At 45.6% G+C, this 20,963-nt stretch overlaps 1 protein-coding gene across 1 annotated transcript in view; it reads left to right on the top strand.

The window, feature by feature from the left end:
* CCT2 (chaperonin containing TCP1 subunit 2) overlaps window positions 1-20,963 on the top strand; it is a 310,711-nt gene that overhangs the window by 254,416 nt on the left and 35,332 nt on the right. Inside the window, exon 15 of the mRNA XM_078678105.1 lies at window positions 5,557-5,698. Within this exon, the coding sequence (XP_078534231.1) occupies window positions 5,557-5,698 (142 nt within the window). The remainder of the gene's footprint in view (window positions 1-5,556; window positions 5,699-20,963) is intronic.

Raw genomic sequence — 20,963 nt, forward strand, 5'->3', positions numbered from 1 at the left:
TTTTGATAGTTTTTTTCATATCTGATTTCTGATCAAGGGTGTTCAATATAATTCATTGTCCTGTATTCTTCAAATTGGAATTGTTATTGACAGTATTTACATGCAAGAGTTCCCCCTCTGATATAGCTACAGATGGCTATGTAGTTCCTCGTCCCCATTAATCCCAAATGGGGTCTTTGTCCTGAATCTTATAATCATACGTGATTCCAGGCCAAAGTACTTGATGTCCCTCCTGTTTGTCTTTTTCATGCGTTTTCAGATGTTTGACAATTGCATAATTTGTATCCTCATTTTGAATTGCACGCAGGTGCTCCAATATTCCCTTTTTAGGAGGACAGATTGACAATGTACCAAAGCCCGCAGTTGCACATAATTAGAAAAACTACATATGCCGATTCACACGTTATCCTTTCTGTGATTTTAAATGTTCTTCCCATGTGATCTTTGACTTCTTTCATATGCATCCCACTCTTGCATGCTTTGCATTTATTGCAATATACAAATCCAGTTTGCTGGTTTGCTAACCAATTTGATTTTTCTGGTTTAGTTGATGTTAGGTGGCTATTGACCAGTTTGTCTTGAAGAGACGGTGCTCTTCTGTAGGAGATGCTGGGTTGTTCACCTATTTTTTTTGTCCTATATCCGGATCTTTTCTTAGGACACTCCAGTGTTTTTTTAGGATCTTTATTATTCCATAGTTCTCCTTACTGTATTTCAAAACCATGCAGATTGTTTCATGATTCAACCTTTTCTCCTTTCTTTCCAGAGTTTTCATTCTCGGTACAGATCTCGCTCTGTCTTCTCCCAATTTGATGTCTTTCTCTTTATAGCCTCTGGACTGACACTGATTTCTCGTTTCCACAATGGTTTTCTCTAGTTGATCATCATCATCCGAGCAATTCCGTCTCATCCGAAGAAACTCCCCATAGGGGATGCTTTTCTTCAGTTGTGGAGGATGAAAACTGGATCCGTGTAGGATACTTTGTTGAAGTCGGTTTTCTGTATACTTTGATTTTAAACTCATCATTTTCAATGTATACAGTGACATCCAGGAATTGAATTTCTTTTTTGCTGATGGTATATGTAAATTGTAGGCCAGTGTCATTGTTGTTTAAAATCTTCATGTATTCAACTAATTCAATCTGGCTGCCATTCCAGATGATAAATAGATAGTCTATGAATCTTAACCAGATTTCCGTTTTAGCAGTGTATTGTTCGTTTTCGTCTCTCCAAGCTACCAGTTTTTCCCACCACCCCATGGTGAGGTTGGCGTAGCTTGGAGAGAACGAAATTCCCATTGCTGTTCCACACGTTTGGGAATAAATCTGGCTGTTGAAAATGAATACATTATTTCGAAGACACAGCTCAACCATTTCTAATAGCATTCACGTGTATTTCAATTGATGAATGCTGCGTTGTTTCAAGAAGTATTCCAATGCATGTAGTCCCACGTCATGACTAATCGAAGTATATAGCCAGACTACGTCAATTGTAGCTAATAAAAAAACCTTTTTGCCAACCAGTATTAGAGAGGATTCGTAGAAAATCTCCTGTGTCTTTTATATACGATGTGAGATTCGTGACGATTGGTGCTAGGAAATAATAAACCTAATCAGATGAATTCTCGTATAGAGAGTTGCAGCTTGACATGTGTCTCCCCGGTGGATTGACAAGGGTTTTATGTACCTTTTGGTAAAAAGTACATTGTGGGCAACAAAGGACTGTCATTTTTCAGAAAAGTCGCTTCTTCCTCGGTTAGCAGCCCTTCACTATGCTAATCTTTTATTCTCTTTTTCAAGTCCAATGTAAGATCATTCATTGGATTGCCACCTAGTTTCATGTAACTCTTTCCATCATCAAGTTGCCTCATGGCCTCTCATCTTCTGTTTCATTCTGACGGGTGGGACGTTTGGTGCATTTGTACAGATCAAATGGCGGCACACACAGGGTGAGCCCTGGAGCTATGATTGTGTGAATATCTAGTTCGTGTGGGAGGATACTGTTAGGTCTTAAGTTGGGGTATGTTTTTCTACTTGAAAGGTTAAAATGTAAGACTCACGTCCATTGTCAGCAACGAGTCCTAAGTAAGATGTTATGGGTGGTAGTGCCTACAATCTACACGCTTTGCTTCATAACACACATGATAGCTACTAACTGATTGCATCGAAATAGCGAGCCGGCCCCAGGGTTGTAGGCTCATGCTGTGTGCGCTGCTTTATGACAATAAAGGTCTTACACAAAAAAAAACAAAAAAAAAGTTGCCTCATGGCCTCCTTTATGTAGTCAGATTTGTTCTGTATGACCTACATTCCCGCCCTTGTCCGCGGGCTTTATTATTAATTTCTCGTTCTTCATCAGTGTTTCAATTGCATCCCTTTCCTTTTTACTTAGATTTTCTCTTTTGTGGCAATTGTTTGTGTTGTGCAACAATTCCAAGTCATTTACCACCAGGTCATGGAATGTGTCCATTTTATTCCCAGGGCTCTCAGCATGGGACAAAATTTAGATTTGGGCTTAAATCCACTAGTTTCTCTTGCATTGGTTGCCATGTCCAACTCTCCCATAGTTTGTGATTCCGTGATGTTTTTTTTTTCAGTTAAAAGCCCTTCCATGGCTGTCAGAGCAGGCCTATGTTTATGCGCATGCTGAAGGAGTGTCGGGAGGGATTCCTGGGGTGGAGGGAGGGTTTTGGAAGAGTTGGGGTTTGTTATATTAAGTCGGTTATGGACAAAAAACAAAATCGGAAATACTATGTACCTATACATCCTGGGCCAGCAGCAGCTTGTTACATCCTGATTACTACTACGTTCATCTATATATATGTTTGCTCTGATTACTATGCTAATAAACAGATTTAAAAAAAAAAAATGGCTGTCAGAGCAGGCAAATCCTGTATGATTAAATCTGGTTCTTGTACCATGGTATTTTCATTCGTACTCTTTTTGCTGTTATTCCTGCTGAAAAATTTGGCCAGTTTCAATTTTCGTACAAACTTATATATTTCAATTTGGGTGTCCACATGATTGTAATGTTGTACTGGACAAAAGGTTAGTCCCTTATTCAGGACATTCCGTTCATAGATGTTCAGTTCATGGTCAGATTGATTATTAGATTTTGTTTTGCTCTTTTGACTTTGGGGACCTCTTCGTGTTTTTCTCCTTCTTTTAAGTTTAATTGATAATCTCAGCCTCTGCCTCTCCCTCAACCTCTCCCTCGTCCTTGATTTCTTGGTGTTTTTTGATCGAGGTACATCAATTTCATCTCATCTAAAAAAGAGATTGTCCGGTTCTTGCACTCCTCTCTTCTTCGTTCAGGTCTGATTCCGACTCACTTGTCACTGGTGTATTCTCAGTTCTTTTCGTTTTTCCCATTTGATACTTTTGGGCATCAAACCTTCTTGCAAATGTGTAAACCGCTCCAGTTGCATAATCTACTTAATCTCTCCTAAATTTTCGTTGTTTGCGCTGTTCTACTTCATTGTCATGCCTGTCCAAATTATTTTCCATATTCTTTCTCAGTTCTTTACATTGATCTTCTTTCTTAAGGTCCGCAATTTTGTTTCCATATTAGCTATGGTTTTGTGTAATTCCTAAATGTCTTTCTTGCATATTTTACAATAATTAGGACCATATTCCTGGAGCATTCCATATTGTTTCTACCCCACTCCTCCAACATTTCAGGCTTCGTGTCAGGGTGGTTTGGAAGGGTAAAAATTCTTAAGCCTCTTGGTATACGGTTGCATTCCAGGTATTTTTCTAATGTCATTATTTCCCAGCTTTTTGTTATTTCCTTTTTCATCACTCTTTCTAGTTGTATAAATAATTGTTTAGCATTTCTCCCTTGACTCGTACTAGATTCACTGATAATTCCAGAGGGGGCCCCCCCTTGACGGAACATTGTCTCTGCACGCTGCACTCGTTTTGCAGCTCTTGCTTCCATTTCCTTTTATTAAACACTCTTGTTGGTAACAAAAAAAGGAATCTCCTGTAGGGAGCTCACACTTCGGTGGTCTCAATTGTGCGATGGTGTGCACTCGTTCTAAACACTCTGCTCGTGCTATACAGGCTCTTTCCTAATGCGTGTATCGCGCTCACTACGACACCCGGTTTCTAGTTTCAAGAATACTTTTCCTACCTGTTCCGTCTTTCCAGGCAACGCCCTCCACTCCTCGCCTCAGATGACCGCAAACAGGCAGGTACTGGCTTCTCTTCTTTTAAATTAACTCGTACACGTTGTTTTTTCAGTGTACGGTATCGTACCTCGATGGCTTGTGTATCGACGGGGCTCCGATTAGCACTGCTTCAGCCTCCATGTCTCCTTATTCCATTACGCGGAATCAACCGATTGAAATTACCGATTCCTGCTACCACAGTTAGTACGTTCCAATAGACGCTGCCGGGCGCTTCTCCTTCACTTAACATTCAAGAACAAATAGCCCAAAGGAGAGCGCTCTTTCACACAGCGGGTGCCGGTGCAGAGGACGGGCTTGTCCTCCTCGATATTTCCACATCAAATTTCCTTACAAAGGAAAACCCCGCACTCCATCCGAGTTTACTTCTCTCAACGGTTTATTACGTGCACGTAAACACCATAGACCACCACCAACGCGTTTCAACTGACAAGCAGTCTTGCTCGCGGTATGCTAGTCCTTCATCGTGTTCACGTTTTAAAGGTTCCCATGTGTGCCATTTGGGAGGCATTGTGGGAAACGTAGTCCAACATAAATGTTACCATTTTCAAATATTTCTTCTCATATTTGATTTTTATCTACGGGGAACTCTTACATGTAAATACTGTAAATAACAACAATTCCAATTTGAAGAATACAGGACAATGAAGTGTATTGAACTCCCTTGATTAGAAATCAGATATGAAAAAAACAATCAAAATGCACTTAGCATATTAAAAAGGAACTGCTTAGACTGTATATACTGTAAACAATTGACGTTCTATTAGCAAATAAGAGAGCAATAAATGGTCAAAGGAGCACTGAGCTCTGAATTACCTGTAGATAAAGATCAAATATGAGAAGAAATATTTGTGTTTTAAAAAAACTGCCATATATCGCTCCAAAAGAGACTTCTCGTTTGCGAAAAATCTGATAGTGTTTTAAATTTATCCAATCTAGAACTAACATCCATCCAAATGGAATTAGCTGATAATGAACGTTGATCTGCAGTCATAGCAAAAATATGTAAATAATCACTAGTTTCCTTTTTTGAAAATGGTGTATATATATATATATATATATATATATATCTCCAGAGTTACAAATGTAGCTGATTCTCGCTCAAACATGCAAAACCACTAATGTAAGCCACCTATGGTTCACAATGCAGAAGACACAAGCAGCAGTCCAACCTTCCCTCTTGCCCCACCCCCTCCCCACAATCACCCCCGTCCTGCGTCCAGCCCATCTTTGGCAGAGTAGTGTATTGCTCATGGTGGGTGGCATGAGTACCTTCTAACATTTGAAAACTATAGTTGCAGGCAAGTTACTTTGCTGAAACAAGCTTCCTTTATCACATTTCCCTTTGTTTGATTCTTTTTCCATAGATATGAGGCATGGCTCTATAGGTGATATGGCAGACCTTGGAATAACTGAAAGTTTTCAAGTAAAGCGGCAAGTTCTTCTAAGTGCAGCTGAAGCAGCAGAAATGATTCTTCGTGTAGATGATATCATTAAGGCCGCTCCAAGGTATTGTTTATTATCTACATTCAAGTATAATTGTCGATTGGTAACTACATTGAATTCAGACCTTAACCATGTGACATCTTTTTATTTTCAAGCTGTTTGACTGCAGTATTTATAGAAATAAACATGGCTTATAACATATGACTGGTTATCCTAACTGCTGTACTGATATTATCAAGTAGCATATGATAACAGGAAAATAAACTGCTGTTTAGAAAATAATCATTTATGGCTGTTTAAATTGCTTTCTGAAAAAAAGAATTCTATTGAGCTTGGACTGTGGAAATTCTTTGTCTGGGAAGCCATTCCTATGTCATAAAGTTGGAAGTAATCCAGAATGCTGCGGGCCGTGTTTTTTGTTTTTTTTTGTTTTTTTAGGTCTTTCCAAATTTGTAGCAGTGCGTCCTGCCCTTGCTAAACTTCACTGCCTGCCAATAGCCAAAATAACACAATTTAAAGCTTTGTTTATTGCTCATAAGCTAAAATAAACATCCAGCAGGGACAATATCCTCCAGCATCTCATCATTCCTCACAGCTGTCAGAGAGCAGAGATCTAATGACCTCTCCCTGCTGATGATCCCCAGAATTAGGAGAGCAAAAGGTGGAGGTCGTTCCTTTGCATACTAGTTCACGTAATTATGTAATTCCCTCTCCTTTGGTCTCCGAGCAAATAAAAATCTGTTAGGTTTTATGAAACAGCTGAAAACAAATCTGTTTAACTAAAATTGTGTATGTCTCTCTGGTTTCTATCAGATCTGGGAAGCCTGGTCTTGCATAGCTATGTGCTCTACAAAAACCTAGATATAGACTTCGAGTATCTAAAATGGGCAGAATTTACAAGTGGCTACTTTAGTCCTCAGGAGCCTACCTTGAGGAAAAGGTTCATAATCTCGAATTGATAACTAACTGCAGAAAATCTTGGTGAACCTAGAGATGTCATAAGATATAACACATTTGCAGTAAAGTGATCAGCACTTTCAAGATGTATTCAGAGGAGCTCGACATTGTATCCGAGGCTGATGACGATGATTCCGATGACCACATCACTCCAGGTCAGCGGGTCAGTACAACTGACCCTACCCCACCCAAAAAGGCAGCTCCGGTCAAAACTTCGCCTGAAGGCTTTAGTCGAGACCGAAAGAACACTTCAGAAGCCCTTCCTCCAGGTCCTCCTCCGAAGACAAAGGAAAAGCCTTCCGGCGGCTCGGGACCGACCAAGCCGCACATCCGTGCCCCAAAAGCACCGTCTGCACTGGAACCCGGAACATATCCCGCTGTCTCTATAAAGGCCTTGGCACCAAAAGGCCTTCGACCCGAAGACACCCGAAAAACCTTCGGATCCGAAAAAGATTTCGGGCTCGACAACAAAGCAGAAGGACTTGAAAACCCCTTCAAAGGTTCCAGAGCACAAATCTAAACCACGTTCAGAACCAAAAATGTGGGTGCCGAAACCACACAATGAGGAGGAACTGTTTCTACCGGATCCCATCGAACCGAAACAAAAAACACTGCAGGTGGACCCTAAAACAGGCCATATTATCCGTATCCCCACGAACAAGAGAACATCCGAGAACTCACACATTCCTTAGGTGCCTGTGAAGAAAAAGGACTGCAACTTCACCATTTAGACCCTCTTCTCCTGTTCTTCCTACTGAGCCTTTCTCTCCTCCAAAGTCTCCTACACTTCCTCCATACTCACCACCACAGGATTATTATGACCTAGGAGGTGGGGGGGGGGGGGGAAATGACCCCTTTAATGATCCTGATGATCACACTCAAATACCACAGGACACATGGGATGACTACAATCACCCTGTAGATCCTCCAGACTTTCCTGATCCAGTGGCATACCCAACCAGACCAACTCCCCCAGATGACAACATTGGCTTAGCTGGTAAAGCTGTCCTTGGAAGGATCTTACATTGGGTGGAGGAAAACAAAATCCTATCAGAATTCCAGGCAGGTTTCCGGGCTGGTATGGGGACCATTGAGCAGGTGTTTAGGTTAGCTCTCCTGGGGTGGAAGGTTGTTGATCTGGGCAAAGGCAGTCTTTATTTGGCTTTTATAGACTTGAAGACTGCCTTTGACCTAGTCCCCCGGGAAGAGCTCTGGAGGGTACTCAATGAGTTGGGAATACCTCCTTACATCTTGTCCCTTCTCATTAGTCTCCATGACCATACCTTTGCGCAGGTCCGCTGGGGCAAAGACGGAGAACTCACTGAGAGGATCCCAGTGTCAAGGGGTGTTAGACAGGGATGCGTCTTGGCGCCCACCCTATTTTCACTTTATGTGAATGGGGTGGTAAAACATCTGCAAAAAGAACCAGCCGACGCCCCCTGTCTCGGAGGAGTCCGTATCCCCACATTGCTTTTTGCGGACGACACGCTTCTGATCTCCAAGACCCCCCAAGGCCTGCAGAAATTGCTAACGCGTTTCCAGGAGTTTTGCGCTGCTAAAGGGTTAATTATAAACGTGGCCAAAACAAAATACCTAGTCCTAAATCCTCCCAGGAAACTTGGCCGTTCACCTACACTCAACTCAGTGGCCTTAGAGAAAGTAGCCGAATTCGATTACCTCGGTATTCGGATTACGGATAGGATGTCCTGGGCAAACCACATTGAGAAAATGGTCCTAAATCACAGAAGAGTAGGAGGAGCACTTGTGAGGGAGTTTTTGGCCTCACCTAGGAGATCGCTTTCCCCAGTAATTGACATCTACAAGGCTAAAGTAGTGACATCAGCCTTGTATGGGGCTGAGCTGTGGGGCCACTGCCGATTGGATGCCCTAGCGATAGCGGAGACTAAGCTCCTAAAATCTATTATTTCCATTCCTCTGAGCACGCCATCTGTACCAGTGCTGTTGGACACGGGCTGTAAGAGCATCCAAGATCAGGCTCAGCTTCGCCCTCTCCTATTGTGGACACGAATCTGGAGGGGTGAGGACTTAAAATCCTACGCCGATGGTTTGGGGGAAATAATGAGTTTGGGGGGTTGGGCCAAGATCAGATGGCTGAGCGAAACCAAGAAGCTCCTGGAGAAGATTGGTCTTGGGGATTGTTGGACTTCACGCACAGCCCCTCCTAAAGAAGCTGTTAAAGCGCTCTTTTGGAAGTGGACGGCGGAGCGCTTAATCACAAACTCGAAGCACTGCAAGTCCACGGTCTCATTTTTTCAAACTAAAGACATTGTGGCCTTTGAACCCTATTTGGACCTGATCACACTCCCATTTGACCGTGCCCTGTATTTTAAATTTAGAGTTGGATCCCTCCCGCTAGGAGCTGTGGTATCAAACTGGACATCAGTGGCCCGTGCCTCCCCGTATTGTGCTTGTTGCCCGAACAGGGTTGAGTCTATTGTGCATGTTCTATTTGAATGTCCGGATTATGCCAGGCCCCGGAGGTATTGGTTGAAACCCCTCTTCCAAATCTTGGATACTCGTAGCCACCTAGTCGCCTTGCGCATTTTAATTACTGACACTTCCCCCCCCATTGTGTGCGGAATTGCTAAATTTTTAAAACAGTTTTGGCTTATTCGATGTAAGAGACTGTCAGTAGCGATTTAATTCTTTTCTTAGCTAAGTTATTTATCGGGCGCTTTATGTCCTTTTATTCGTTTTAAATGGGTTCTTATACTGACTTCTTAAAGCTATGTCTTTCTGTATTTTGTATTGATGTTTTGTACATGTGCTTATAAGATATCTTGCATATCGAATAAAAGCTTATGACTGACTGACTGAAAAAGGACTGCAACTTCACCATTTAGACCCTCTTCTCCTGTTCTTCCTACTGAGCCTTTCTCTCCTCCAAAGTCTCCTACACTTCCTCCATACTCACCACCACAGGATTATTATGACCTAGGAGGTGGGGGGGGGGGGGGGGAAATGACCCCTTTAATGATCCTGATGATCACACTCAAATACCACAGGACACATGGGATGACTACAATCACCCTGTAGATCCTCCAGACTTTCCTGATCCAGTGGCATACCCAACCAGACCAACTCCCCCAGATGACAACATTGGCTTTAGTCCGCTCATTGATAGGGCTGCTCAATATCATGGCGTGCAAATGCAGTCAGACCCCACAGAGGAGGACTTCCTGGTAGACACTTTTGCACTGTCACAAAGGACAGTACAAACATTACCCATGCTTAAAGGTGTCAATCAAACTTTCTCCAGACATCTTCAAAGATCCCGTCAGGACCAGGATTCTCAATCCTCGGATTGATAAAAAATATAAACCCACCCCTAATGATCCCACCTACATTAAAGGTCCACTCCCCTTAGATTCCTTGGTAGTGACCAATACTGGGAAGCGGGCCAACTCCCAATCCTCCGGTGATGCTCCACCTCCAGACAGTCAAAACTGCTAGACGCTTCCGGCAAACAAGTTGCCTCCCAAGTAGCTAATCACTGGAGGATAGCTAATGCACAAGCATTACTTGCCTGATACGATAGGGCTCACTAAGATGAGCTTGAGGGCCTAATGCAGCATTTGCCTGACCAATACAAGGCTAAAGCCAATGATTTGATTCAGGAGGCCAAATTAACAACAAACTCATCCATCAAATGTGCCCTTGATGCAGCAGACACCATCTAGATCAATCAACACTAGTGTGTTTTTGCAATGGCGTGCATACTGGCTTCAAACAAGAAGTGCAAACTACTATCCTCAATCAGCCGTTCAATCAGGAACAACTTTTTGGCCCAGCTGTTGACACAACATTAGAGAGAATGAAAAAAGAGACGGACTGCAAAATCTATAGAAGCATTAGTCTCCATCTACACGAGGCTCCTTTCGTCGCTCCTTTTATTGGGGTGCATCCAAAAACATCAGTACAGATACTGCTTCCTACTCCTACAAAAGTCTCACACAAACATCCCCAAACAAGGGATATTTCAGATGTAGGTACAGGGGAAATAACAAAGGAAGAGGCCGAGGTAACAATACACACACCTCCCCCACTAACAAACCGTGACTTCCTCCAGACCATTCCACTCCGGTCGGAGGGAGACTCTCGCAGTTCCTACCTGTCTGGAATTCCATCTCTACAGACAAGTGGGTAAGACAGATTTTGCAGCGTGAATCTTTCTGGATTCACTATGCTGTGCATATTCCGCAATCTGGTGGTTGGGTCCGGAATCATAGTCTTTTTTCTCTCTTTTTTTTTTTTGTCGTAGCCCAGGTGGGCGTCGACGTCCCACCATTTGGTGTACCTTTGGTGACGTTGGCGTGCTTCCGGCGGAAGCTACCACCCTTGGGCGCCATCTTCGGATTCTTTTTTCCGCCGTTGGGTCTGGATCGTCGCGTGAAGCTCCAGAAGTTTTGGAGGAGGAAAGAAGAAAATACAGCAAATATTCACAGGTGAAGACCTGAGAACATCGACAAAGAGGACCTTTAGAGAGGAGACGACGAAGAAAGGAGAGAACTTCGAAATCTTCGACGTCCTTGAAGGAATGCGCACACAGGGGGCCCCCTGAGCGCAGGGATGTACAAGACGCCGTTTAAATTCTGCAAGAACTGCCACCACAAGTTCGCACAGAAGGACCAGCACCCAGTCTGCATTCTCTGCCTGCCAATCGACCACGAGAGCAGAGACTGCAACGCCTGCTCCGTCTTCAAGCCGAAGACACTCCGAATTCGAGAAGGACCGAGGACGGCTCACGACACGATGCAGGGCAAGGGCCAAGCCCCGACGCTTTATGAACTTGGCCTCTCCACCGACGATGAGGACAACATCGCCGAAGGACCAGATGACTTCACGGTCGCTGAGACCGATAAGAAGACACCTGATAAGGTAGGAGAGTCTACGACCCCGAAAACTCCCACAGGACCTCGAAAACCTGAGGCAGACTCTCGAAAGTCAGAGCACAGAGCCTCGAAAGGAGCACCGGCGCCGAGCAAATCGACGACCGAAGCTACATCCTCCGAAAAAGAGCCCAGCAGATCCTCCGAGAAGGACTCCCGGAGGCAGAAGACCAGCGAAAAGCAAAGGTCATCGAAGCAAGCCCCCGAAAAAGGGCCTTCGACTTCGACTTTGACGTCGAAAGAAAAAGCCGAAGAAAGCTTCGACGACGAAAAGAGCGGCTGAAATGCTCGACGACGAACAGGCCGCAGAAATGCAGAGAAAGAAGAGAAGGCTAGAGGCCGACATGCAGAACATCCTTCAGAGAAAGAAGGACTTCGACGAAAAAATGAAAAGTTACAAGATCCCCCCGAAGCCGGCACCGACCGTCGCTGAGGTACAGGAGCTCGAGGAGTTCGACGTCGAAGAGCCGCCGAAAACTCCGGAACCTTCGGAGCACGAAGAGGAGGAGGACCTCTACTACACAGAGGGGGATTACGGGGAACAGCAGTCAAGCTACGGTTCAGGTTCCTCGACGGCCCAAGACCAGGAATGGCAGGACATCGAGGCCGAAAACCCAGAGGAGGCGGTGGAAACATACCCCTCGAGGCCTTCGCCACCGGATGACATTGGGGCATACAATGAGGTGGTAAAGGCGGCAACAGCTTATGGGATTAAGCTGGAAGAGGAGAAGCCAAAAGCAGACTTCCTGCTCGAGACATTGCTCCCCATACAGACAAGGAGCCAGTTCCTGCCCATGCTCAAGAGTATCACAGACCAGGGAAAGGAGGCCTTCAAGGACCCGGCTACATGCAGATCTGTAACGCCGAGGACCGAGAAGAAATACAAATTCTCCTCCGAAGACCCAGCTTACATCAAGGGATCCGTCACAGCAGATTCTATCATCGCTGCAACAGCCAGAAAAAGGGCAAACGTCCCAACAACGTCCGGACCACCACCTGACAAAGAAAGCAGGAGGATGGATCTAACTGGCAGGAAGATTGAGAGGAACGCTGCAACGCACTGGCGGATGGCGAATTCCAACGCCCTCCTGTATAGGCACCAATACCAGCACTGGGATGAGATGGGACAGTTGCTCAAGCACCTCCCGGAACAATACCGTGAGAGAGCAGCACACCTGGTGGAGGAAGGGAAGAGCATCGCCAACTCATGCCTGAAGACAGCCTTGGATGGGGCAGAAACATCCAGCAGACTGATGGCTATAGGCATCACAGAAAGAAGGCAAGCATGGCTCAGGATCTCAGGATTCAAGGCTGAAGTCCAGAACAACATCCTGAACACACACCCTTCAGCGGTGAAACATTGCTCGGAGCCCCAGTTGATAAGCTCACCCAACTGAAGGACAACGAGACGGCAAGGTCCATGGGAGCCCTGCAGTTCAGAGGGATGAGAAGGGGCACTCCTTCACGGAGGCCGAACGGCAGAGGTGGAAGCCAGCGAGGAGATTCTCACCAGAGTTTCCACCAGGGGCAACAGAGTGACAGCCAAGGCCACCAGAGCCAGCAGAGGCAAAACTGGAACTACCAAGGCAGAGGCCAGTCCTTTCGGTCGAGAGGAAATGGACGGGCCAGAGAAGGAGAGGCGGTGAACAGCCCCCCTCTAAATGACTTCACACGAGAGAAGGTGCTCCACCACCCACACCCTCCGGGGGAGGAGCACGGAAAAACAAAGAGGAGAGGGCTACACGGACAAGACACAAAGGAACATGCAACGCCAGTAGGAGGAAGATTGAGATTTTTTCTCCAAGAGTGGAGAAAAATAACAGACAAGTGGATACTCAATATTATGCAGTTTGGGTACTGCATAGAGTTGGAAAAAAGGCCACCAAACAGAAAACCAAAGAAAAGACAGCACTCAGGAATAGAGCTGCAACTACTGCAAGAGGAAGCCCAAGAACTCCTCCTCAAAGCGGCCATAGAAAGGGTCCCCTTCAAAGAACGGAACATGGGAGTGTACTCAAACTACTTCCTAGTGCCAAAGGTGGACGAAAGCCTAAGACCCATCCTGGACCTACGGTTCCTAAACAAATAAGTCAAAACCCAAAAATTCAAAATGACGTCCCTACAAGAGGTCATTCCTCAGATAAAAGCAGGGGACTTCTTGTCCACCATAGACCTCAAGGATGCATACCTGCACATCCCCATGAACAGGCAGCACAAGCACATGCTAAGGTTCACTGTAAACAAGGATCACTACCAATTCACGACCCTAGCTTTCGGCCTAAAGTCCGCACCAAGGGTGTTCACCAAATGCCTCGCAGCAGTGGCCGCACATCTAAGGAGAAAGGGGATACACGTGTACCCCTACCTCGACGACTGGCTGGTGAAGGCAAACGGCTACAGGACATGCAAAGAGCATGCAGAACAGGTGACAAGAACGCTAGCAAACCTGGGTTTCTCCATACACTGGGGCAAAAGCTCGATGGAACCAGAGCAAGTGAAGATCTTCCTGGGAGCCCAGATCGACACCATACAATGCAGTCTTACCGAGCGAAAGAGAACGCTCAGCCTACTGAGGGAGAAACGTCCCTACCAGAAGGGGCGATCTCTGACAGTGAGCCTGTGAGCAAGATCTTGGGGATGATGGCATCATGCATTCACCTGGTCCCCAATGTACGCCTACAAATGAGACCACTCCAAGAGTGGCTGCAACAACAATGGTCACAAGCCACAGGAAGTTGGGAGGATCTAGTGGTTGTAACGCACAGGGTGCAGGAAGAGATAAGGTGGTGGACCAAGGAGAGAATAACAGAAGGGAAACCTCTAACACCACCGGACCCAACAGTGACCATCACCACAGACGCATCCCAGAAGGGGTGGGGCGCACACATGAACAGGCTCAGAGTGAGGGGTCTGTGGAGCCCTACAGATGCAGACTGGCACATTAACTACCTGGAACTGAAAACTGTGTTGCTAGCCCTCAAGGCCTTTCAGAAACACCTACTCAACCAAAAGGTGCTAATACAAACAGACAACACCACAACGATGTTTGACATAAACAAACAGGGGGGAACTCAATCGTTCCCGCTGTCAAACTTGGCACAGGAGATCTGGAAATGGGCCATACCACTAAAAATAGACCTGCTAGCCATACACCTGCCAGGGAAGGACAATGTAGAAGCGGATTGGCTCAGCAGGCAGACTTCAGCATCCCACGAGTGGGAACTCAACAGTCAGGAAACAGAGTCTATTCAGGAAGTGGGGCACCCCAACAATAGACCTATTTGCAACACACCGGAATGCAAAATGCCCATACTTTGCATCCAGGCAACCAGAGGCACGGTCCCAGGGGAATGCCCTATGGATAAGCTGGTCAAAAACATTTGCCTACGCTTTTCCCCCGATACCACTGATCCCCAGGGTTCTCAACAAATGCATGAAGAGCAACATGACGCTCATCCTTGTGGCACCACAATGGGCCAGACAGACGTGGTATTCTCAGATAATGGAGATGGCGCAGGGCCCCCCCCACAAGTTCTCAAAAAGAGACCTACTCTCCATGGAAAACGGAGGAATTCTACACCCAGAGCCAGAGAGCCTCAACCTCTCAGCCTGGCTCCTGAGGACTTAGAATTTGCACACCTAAAACTACTAGAGAGCACCCTGCGGGTGCTGCGAGAGGCAAGAAGGCCCAGCACACGCAAGTGCTATGGGGAGAAATGGAAAAGATTCACTCAATGGTGTTGCAAGAAACAGTTCCAAAGGAGACTGACCAAGGAGTCCACGGTGCTAAGGTACCTCACACACCTAATTAAGGCAAAGCTAAGCTCATCCTCACTGAGAGTGCACCTAGCAGCGATTGTGGCATACACAAGAGGAGAAACAGGGAGAAGCTTCTTCACATCTCAAGTCGTGAAAAGATTCCTGGAAGGGGCTAAAAGAATAGCGCCGCCAAAGAGAATGCCGCTACCGGCCTGGAACCTAAATGTGGTACTGACGGAGCTCATGAAAGCACCTTTCGAACCCATCCACAAAGCATCACTGCAAATGTTGACAATGAAGACGGCCTTCCTGGTGGCAATCACCTCACTACGAAGGGTGAGCGAACTACAGGCACTCGCACTGCAGGAACCCTACATCCAGATACACAGTGACAGGGTCGTGATGAGAACTGACCCACACTTCATGCCAAAGGTGGTGTCAAGGTTCCACATGAATCAGAGTATTCAGATCCCTAGCTTCTTCCAAAACCCCACTACAAGCGCTGAGAGGTTGCTCCACACCCTAGACGCAGGAAGGGCTGTGATGCACTACATTGAAAGAACGAAGGAACACAGGAAGACGAAACAGTTCTTCGTGTCCTTCGCTAACAGTTACATGGGCAAACCAGTTACTAAAAACACCATAGCGCGATGGATCGCACAGACAATACAATTCTGCCACAAACAAGCTGGCCAGGAGCTAACAGGAGGGGCACAAGCCCACTCCACCAGGAAGAAAGGAGCAACAATTGTCTTTCTGGCCAACACACCGATTCAGGACATATGCCTGGCGGCAACATGGGCTTCAGTGCACACTTTCACGAAGCACTACTGCGTGGATGTACAGATGAACAAGGAAGCACAAGTAGAACAAAAAGTGCTTCAACATATTTTTAACAACCAACGCTCATCTTCCACCCAACCGCCACAAAAGTAACGAAAACCGCTACAAAATCTATGCACAGCACAGCATAGTGAATCCAGAAAGATTCACGCTGCAAAACGAATAGTTTCTTACCTGTCGGTGTAGTTTTGCAGCTTGAAGATCTTTCTGGATTCACTAGCGAACCCACCCGCCAGAAAGATGAGGCTGGAAAAGAGGGTGGAAAAACATGGAAAAGAATGCAAGTTGGAACAATTACAAGATACGTGGAAAGACTAACGTTGAAAAAACGATTAACAAACAGAGCCATGGATTCACTACAAAGACAAAAAAGGAAAAGAGACAGAAAAAAGAATCCGAAGATGGCGCCCAAGGGTGGTAGCTTCCGCCGGAAGCACGCTGACATCATCGAAGGTACACCAAATGGTGGGACGTCGACGCCCACCTGGGCTACGACAAAAAAAAAAGAGAAAAAAGACTACGATTCCGGACCCAACCACCAGATTGCGGAATATGCACAGCATAGTGAATCCAGAAAGATCTTCAAGCTGCAAAACTACACCGACAGGTAAGAAACTATTCGTTATACAGTATGGCTACTGGCTGGAACTTACTGCAACTCCCCCCAACATACCGCCCAAACAACGTCCCATGTCCACAGAATATCTAACACTCGTCAAACAGGAAGTTCTCTCATTGCTTCAAAAGCATGCAATAGAACCAGATAGCAAGTATGCAAATCCTAATCATAACATTTCAACCACAACACTCCCTTCCTGCCCGAGTGTTTATACTGCTCATAGGAATTATGGCCTCTTGCATTTTCATAGTACCTCACACAAGACTTCAGATGTGCCCCCTACAAGAATGCTTAGCACGTCAGTGGAATCAGGCTCATTGTCAACTTACAGATCTGGTGTTGGTGGACAGCCGCACACATCGCTCTCTGCAGTGGTGGAACACACAAAACTTTTCCAGAGTGCGGCCGTTCCTAGAGCTAATTTCACAGATAGTGCTAACAGCGAACGCATCACTCACCGGCTGGGGAGCCCATCTCCTAAACCACACAATTCAGGGCAACTTGTCCACCCAACAAAAACTGCTCCACATCAATCACCTAGAATTACTAGCAATATTTCTAGCGTTAAAGTTGTTCCAAGCACATCTTCTCAACAAGACTTTCCTGGTCTGCACCGACAATATAACCGTAATGTAAGGGGGAACACACTTTGCAGCTGTCTCAGCTAAGACAAAGTATATAGAGATGGGCTATTCCACAACATATCTATCTTCTTGCAGAACATCTAGGAGTGCACAATCGTCGGACAAAGCAGATCCACGAATGGGAACTTCATCCTCAAGTTCTTCAACCATTTTCCCACATGTAGGGTCACCCAGACATAGATCTGTTCGGACACACGCAAACGCAAAATGCCCAACATTCACTGCCAGGTTTCCACACCCGTTGTCCAAGGGCAATGCGATATGGATGAACTGGACAGGCAAATTAGCGTACCCTTTTCCGCCACTCCCACTCATTCTGCTGGTAGTATGCAAGCTAAAGCAACTGTGTCTCAAAATGATCCGAGTTGCTCCCACATGGGCACGGCAACCATGGTTCACAACACTCCTCGCACTCTCAGTAGTTTCACACCAAAAATTACATCTCTCAACCCTGCTAACGCAGAACCATGGAGAGATGAGGCACACATCAACACAACTGAATCTAGCGATCTGGCTCCTGAAGTCCTAGAGTTTGCTTACCTTAACCTCCCACCGGTCTGTATGAACATTATCAAAGAAGCCAGACTCCCTACTACTAGAGCATGCTATGCAGCCAAATGTACTGCAATCACAACAAAATTGACCCGCTAGATGCTTCAATTCAGAACATCATTTGCTATTTACTGCATCTACAGAGATGTAAACTAGCATACTCGTACATAAGATTACCCTTGCCGCCTACCTGCAAAAGACATTTGTCATTGTTCAGGGTACCTGCTATCAAAGATTTTATGGAAGGCCTTACAACGATAATTCCTACCACACTGCCACCCTCTCCGGTGTGGAATCTAAACATTGTACTTACTAGGCTCATGGGTCCTCCATTTGAACCTTTACACAAAAACTGCAGTTCCTCACGTGGAAAGTAACTTTCCTTGTCGCAATCACCTCTCTCTAAGTGAGATCCAGGCTTTAACAATACAAGAACCATTCTTACAAATACATCGTAACAAAGTGGTTCTTCGAACCAATCCAAAATTCCTTCCCAAAGTAATCTCTGCTCTTCATCTTAATCAATCTGTAGAGTTACCAGTGTTTTCTCAGTGGTTCAAGTCGAGGTCGTTTCTTTATGCAGCAGCTTCCCTTTAGTCTGTCGGATTACTGCTTCAAGAAGGCTTATGATAGCCAGATGCAGAGATCTTGCATATTAACTGATGGAGACATCTAGCTGCAGATTCCTTAACTTTTAATTTCTCCCCAGGTGCCAGTCTGGATCCAGATATCTTGCAGCTGTACCTCCGCACACCGGGGGGGGGGGGGGGAGGTAGTCCTCACGCCCACCACGTCAGTTGGAAATAATGTGCCTTTACTGATGTCTTCAGGCTTTAAGCATTGTGGGTCTTGTGCATGACAGATGTCTGCTTCGGACCCTCCTTCCGTTTGTGTGGTGTTTGAGAGAACACCACGACTCCGAAGATTGCAGCTCCTGTCAGAAGCTGAAGGTGCTCAAGTAATGCCAGATGACACACTTCGTGGCACGGCTGATGCTGTCTTCAGAGACTACACATTGGACTCTGTGTAGGAGGCTGGATTAGTATATAGTCCACACCTATTTAAGTGATGCATCTTACACTAATCCAGGCAACCCTTATGGGGATTTTAGAAGTCTTTGAAACCATAGAAAGTGGTAGTTGAGGAGAGCAGCCTTCAGGCTCATCTTGGAGTGTTAAGCAGCTTGTTTTACCGGTTTCATCCTGTAGTATAGGTTAAACGAAAAAGAACCACATATGTCTATTTATTACACAACATTCACTAACACATTGGTTTTAGACCCGGAATCCCTGGTTGGCTGAGGTAGGTACCTTAGGCTAAATAGGACCCTTGGTTCTACGTCTGGTAGACCCGCTCACCCCCTTGGTTGTTTGGCACGAGCAGCCAGGCTTATATTCAAGGCAAATGTGTAAAGTATTTGCAACCAGGCTCACAGTAACCCAATGTACCACAAATGGACTCCACACGAGTTTAATAAAAAACAAGTATACATTTTATATAAAAAGATATACAATGTAAATGTAAATTGATACTTGTATAGCGCACTACTCACCCGCAAGGGTCTCAAGGCGCTTGTACGAATACCGCTGTCGAACCCATCCTGGCTTTCCCTGTGAGGTGTCCACTCCTGGGCACCCCCAAGGTGGAGGCCAGGCATCCTTAGTGTTGTGGGGGCTGTTGTGGAGATTAAGCAAGCTATTGCCCAGAGTTGCAGAGTGGGACTCCATGATTGGAATAGGCACCGAGGCGAGAATTATCAGGTCTGTGGAATTTTGAGCCCAAGACCCGCCGAGGCGGGGAATTGAACCCTGGTCCCGGGCTAGACCTCTGCATCAGGTTCTGCCGCTCTAACCACTGAGCCACACTTCTCCACGATAAGACCACACAATGTATATCCAACATAAGTATACTATTCCTCCTGGCTGGTTGTTAGGTCAGTCAGTCCTTGTAAGTTCTAGTGATATTAATGAGCACTTCTAAACATTCCACTGTAGTCCTAACACAATGTTATGCAGTTCGTAATGCTAGAATCAGGCACTTAGCAATGGAAAAGTAATGCACTGCGTAACACAACAATCAGGCACTTGGCAATGTAGAAATAATGCAATGCGTAACGCAGCAACCAGGTAGTTTGTTATGCAGAAACAATGCAATGCGTCATACGACAATCAAGTAGTTCATTATGCAGGAATACGGTCTTGATCACTCCATTTCTGCATTCCATTCCAATGTTCAGTCTCCATTCCATTCCAATGTTCAGGGGCTTCAGCTCTCGTAGTTATACCCCTAAATGTCTTTAAAGTCTTTGTTCATTGAGGCACTAACCCCTGTTCAAACCAGTTCTGGGTGCCTCCCTGCCAGTGACACCTTCTTCCTTTGATTAGTGGGGCAATGCATTCTCAATCACTCAGCAGGAGATGGGACCATTGTTTTATGGCAGCAACCCAGGCCTCTTCACCTCTAGGGGCTACTCCTCCCCCTACACTCCAGAAGCAGGTCAGCCTGTTGCCTGGGTCAAGACATTTCCCAGATCTTATCGCTTTCAAATCCAGACATTCAATCCATAACCAGGCAGAGGCGCACGGAAATGTTAGAGCATAAAAACCCAGCCACTTCTAAAAGAGTGGCTTCTAAATACATAATGCAAAAACCACCTTCATAGAAAGATGTGTTATTACATTTTGAGTTCAGGCATACTAAACTTCACGTCTCCATCTTAAGCCTTCGGGAAGATAGTCTGGAAAACATATTACATGACCTCCCCATTCTCTCCTATGGGCAAGATGGCCTTTCAACAGCAAAAAATGAAATGGAGATTATTTCACTGTCGGGACATGGTACATACGTTAGTACATGTCCTACCTTTCACATGCACTGCACCCTGCCCAGGGGGGTACCCTGGACCTACCATAGGGGTGTCTGATGTGCATAGAGAGGGAAGGGTAAAGTCTGGCAAGTGGGTGCACTTGTCAGAACATGGCAGTTTAACAAACTGCACACAGGCACTGCAATGGCAGGCCTGAGTTCTCTTTAAGGCTACTGGT

Source organism: Lissotriton helveticus, chromosome 1_1 (genome assembly GCF_964261635.1).
Source record: "Lissotriton helveticus chromosome 1_1, aLisHel1.1, whole genome shotgun sequence".
Classification (NCBI taxonomy): Eukaryota; Metazoa; Chordata; class Amphibia; order Caudata; family Salamandridae; genus Lissotriton; species Lissotriton helveticus.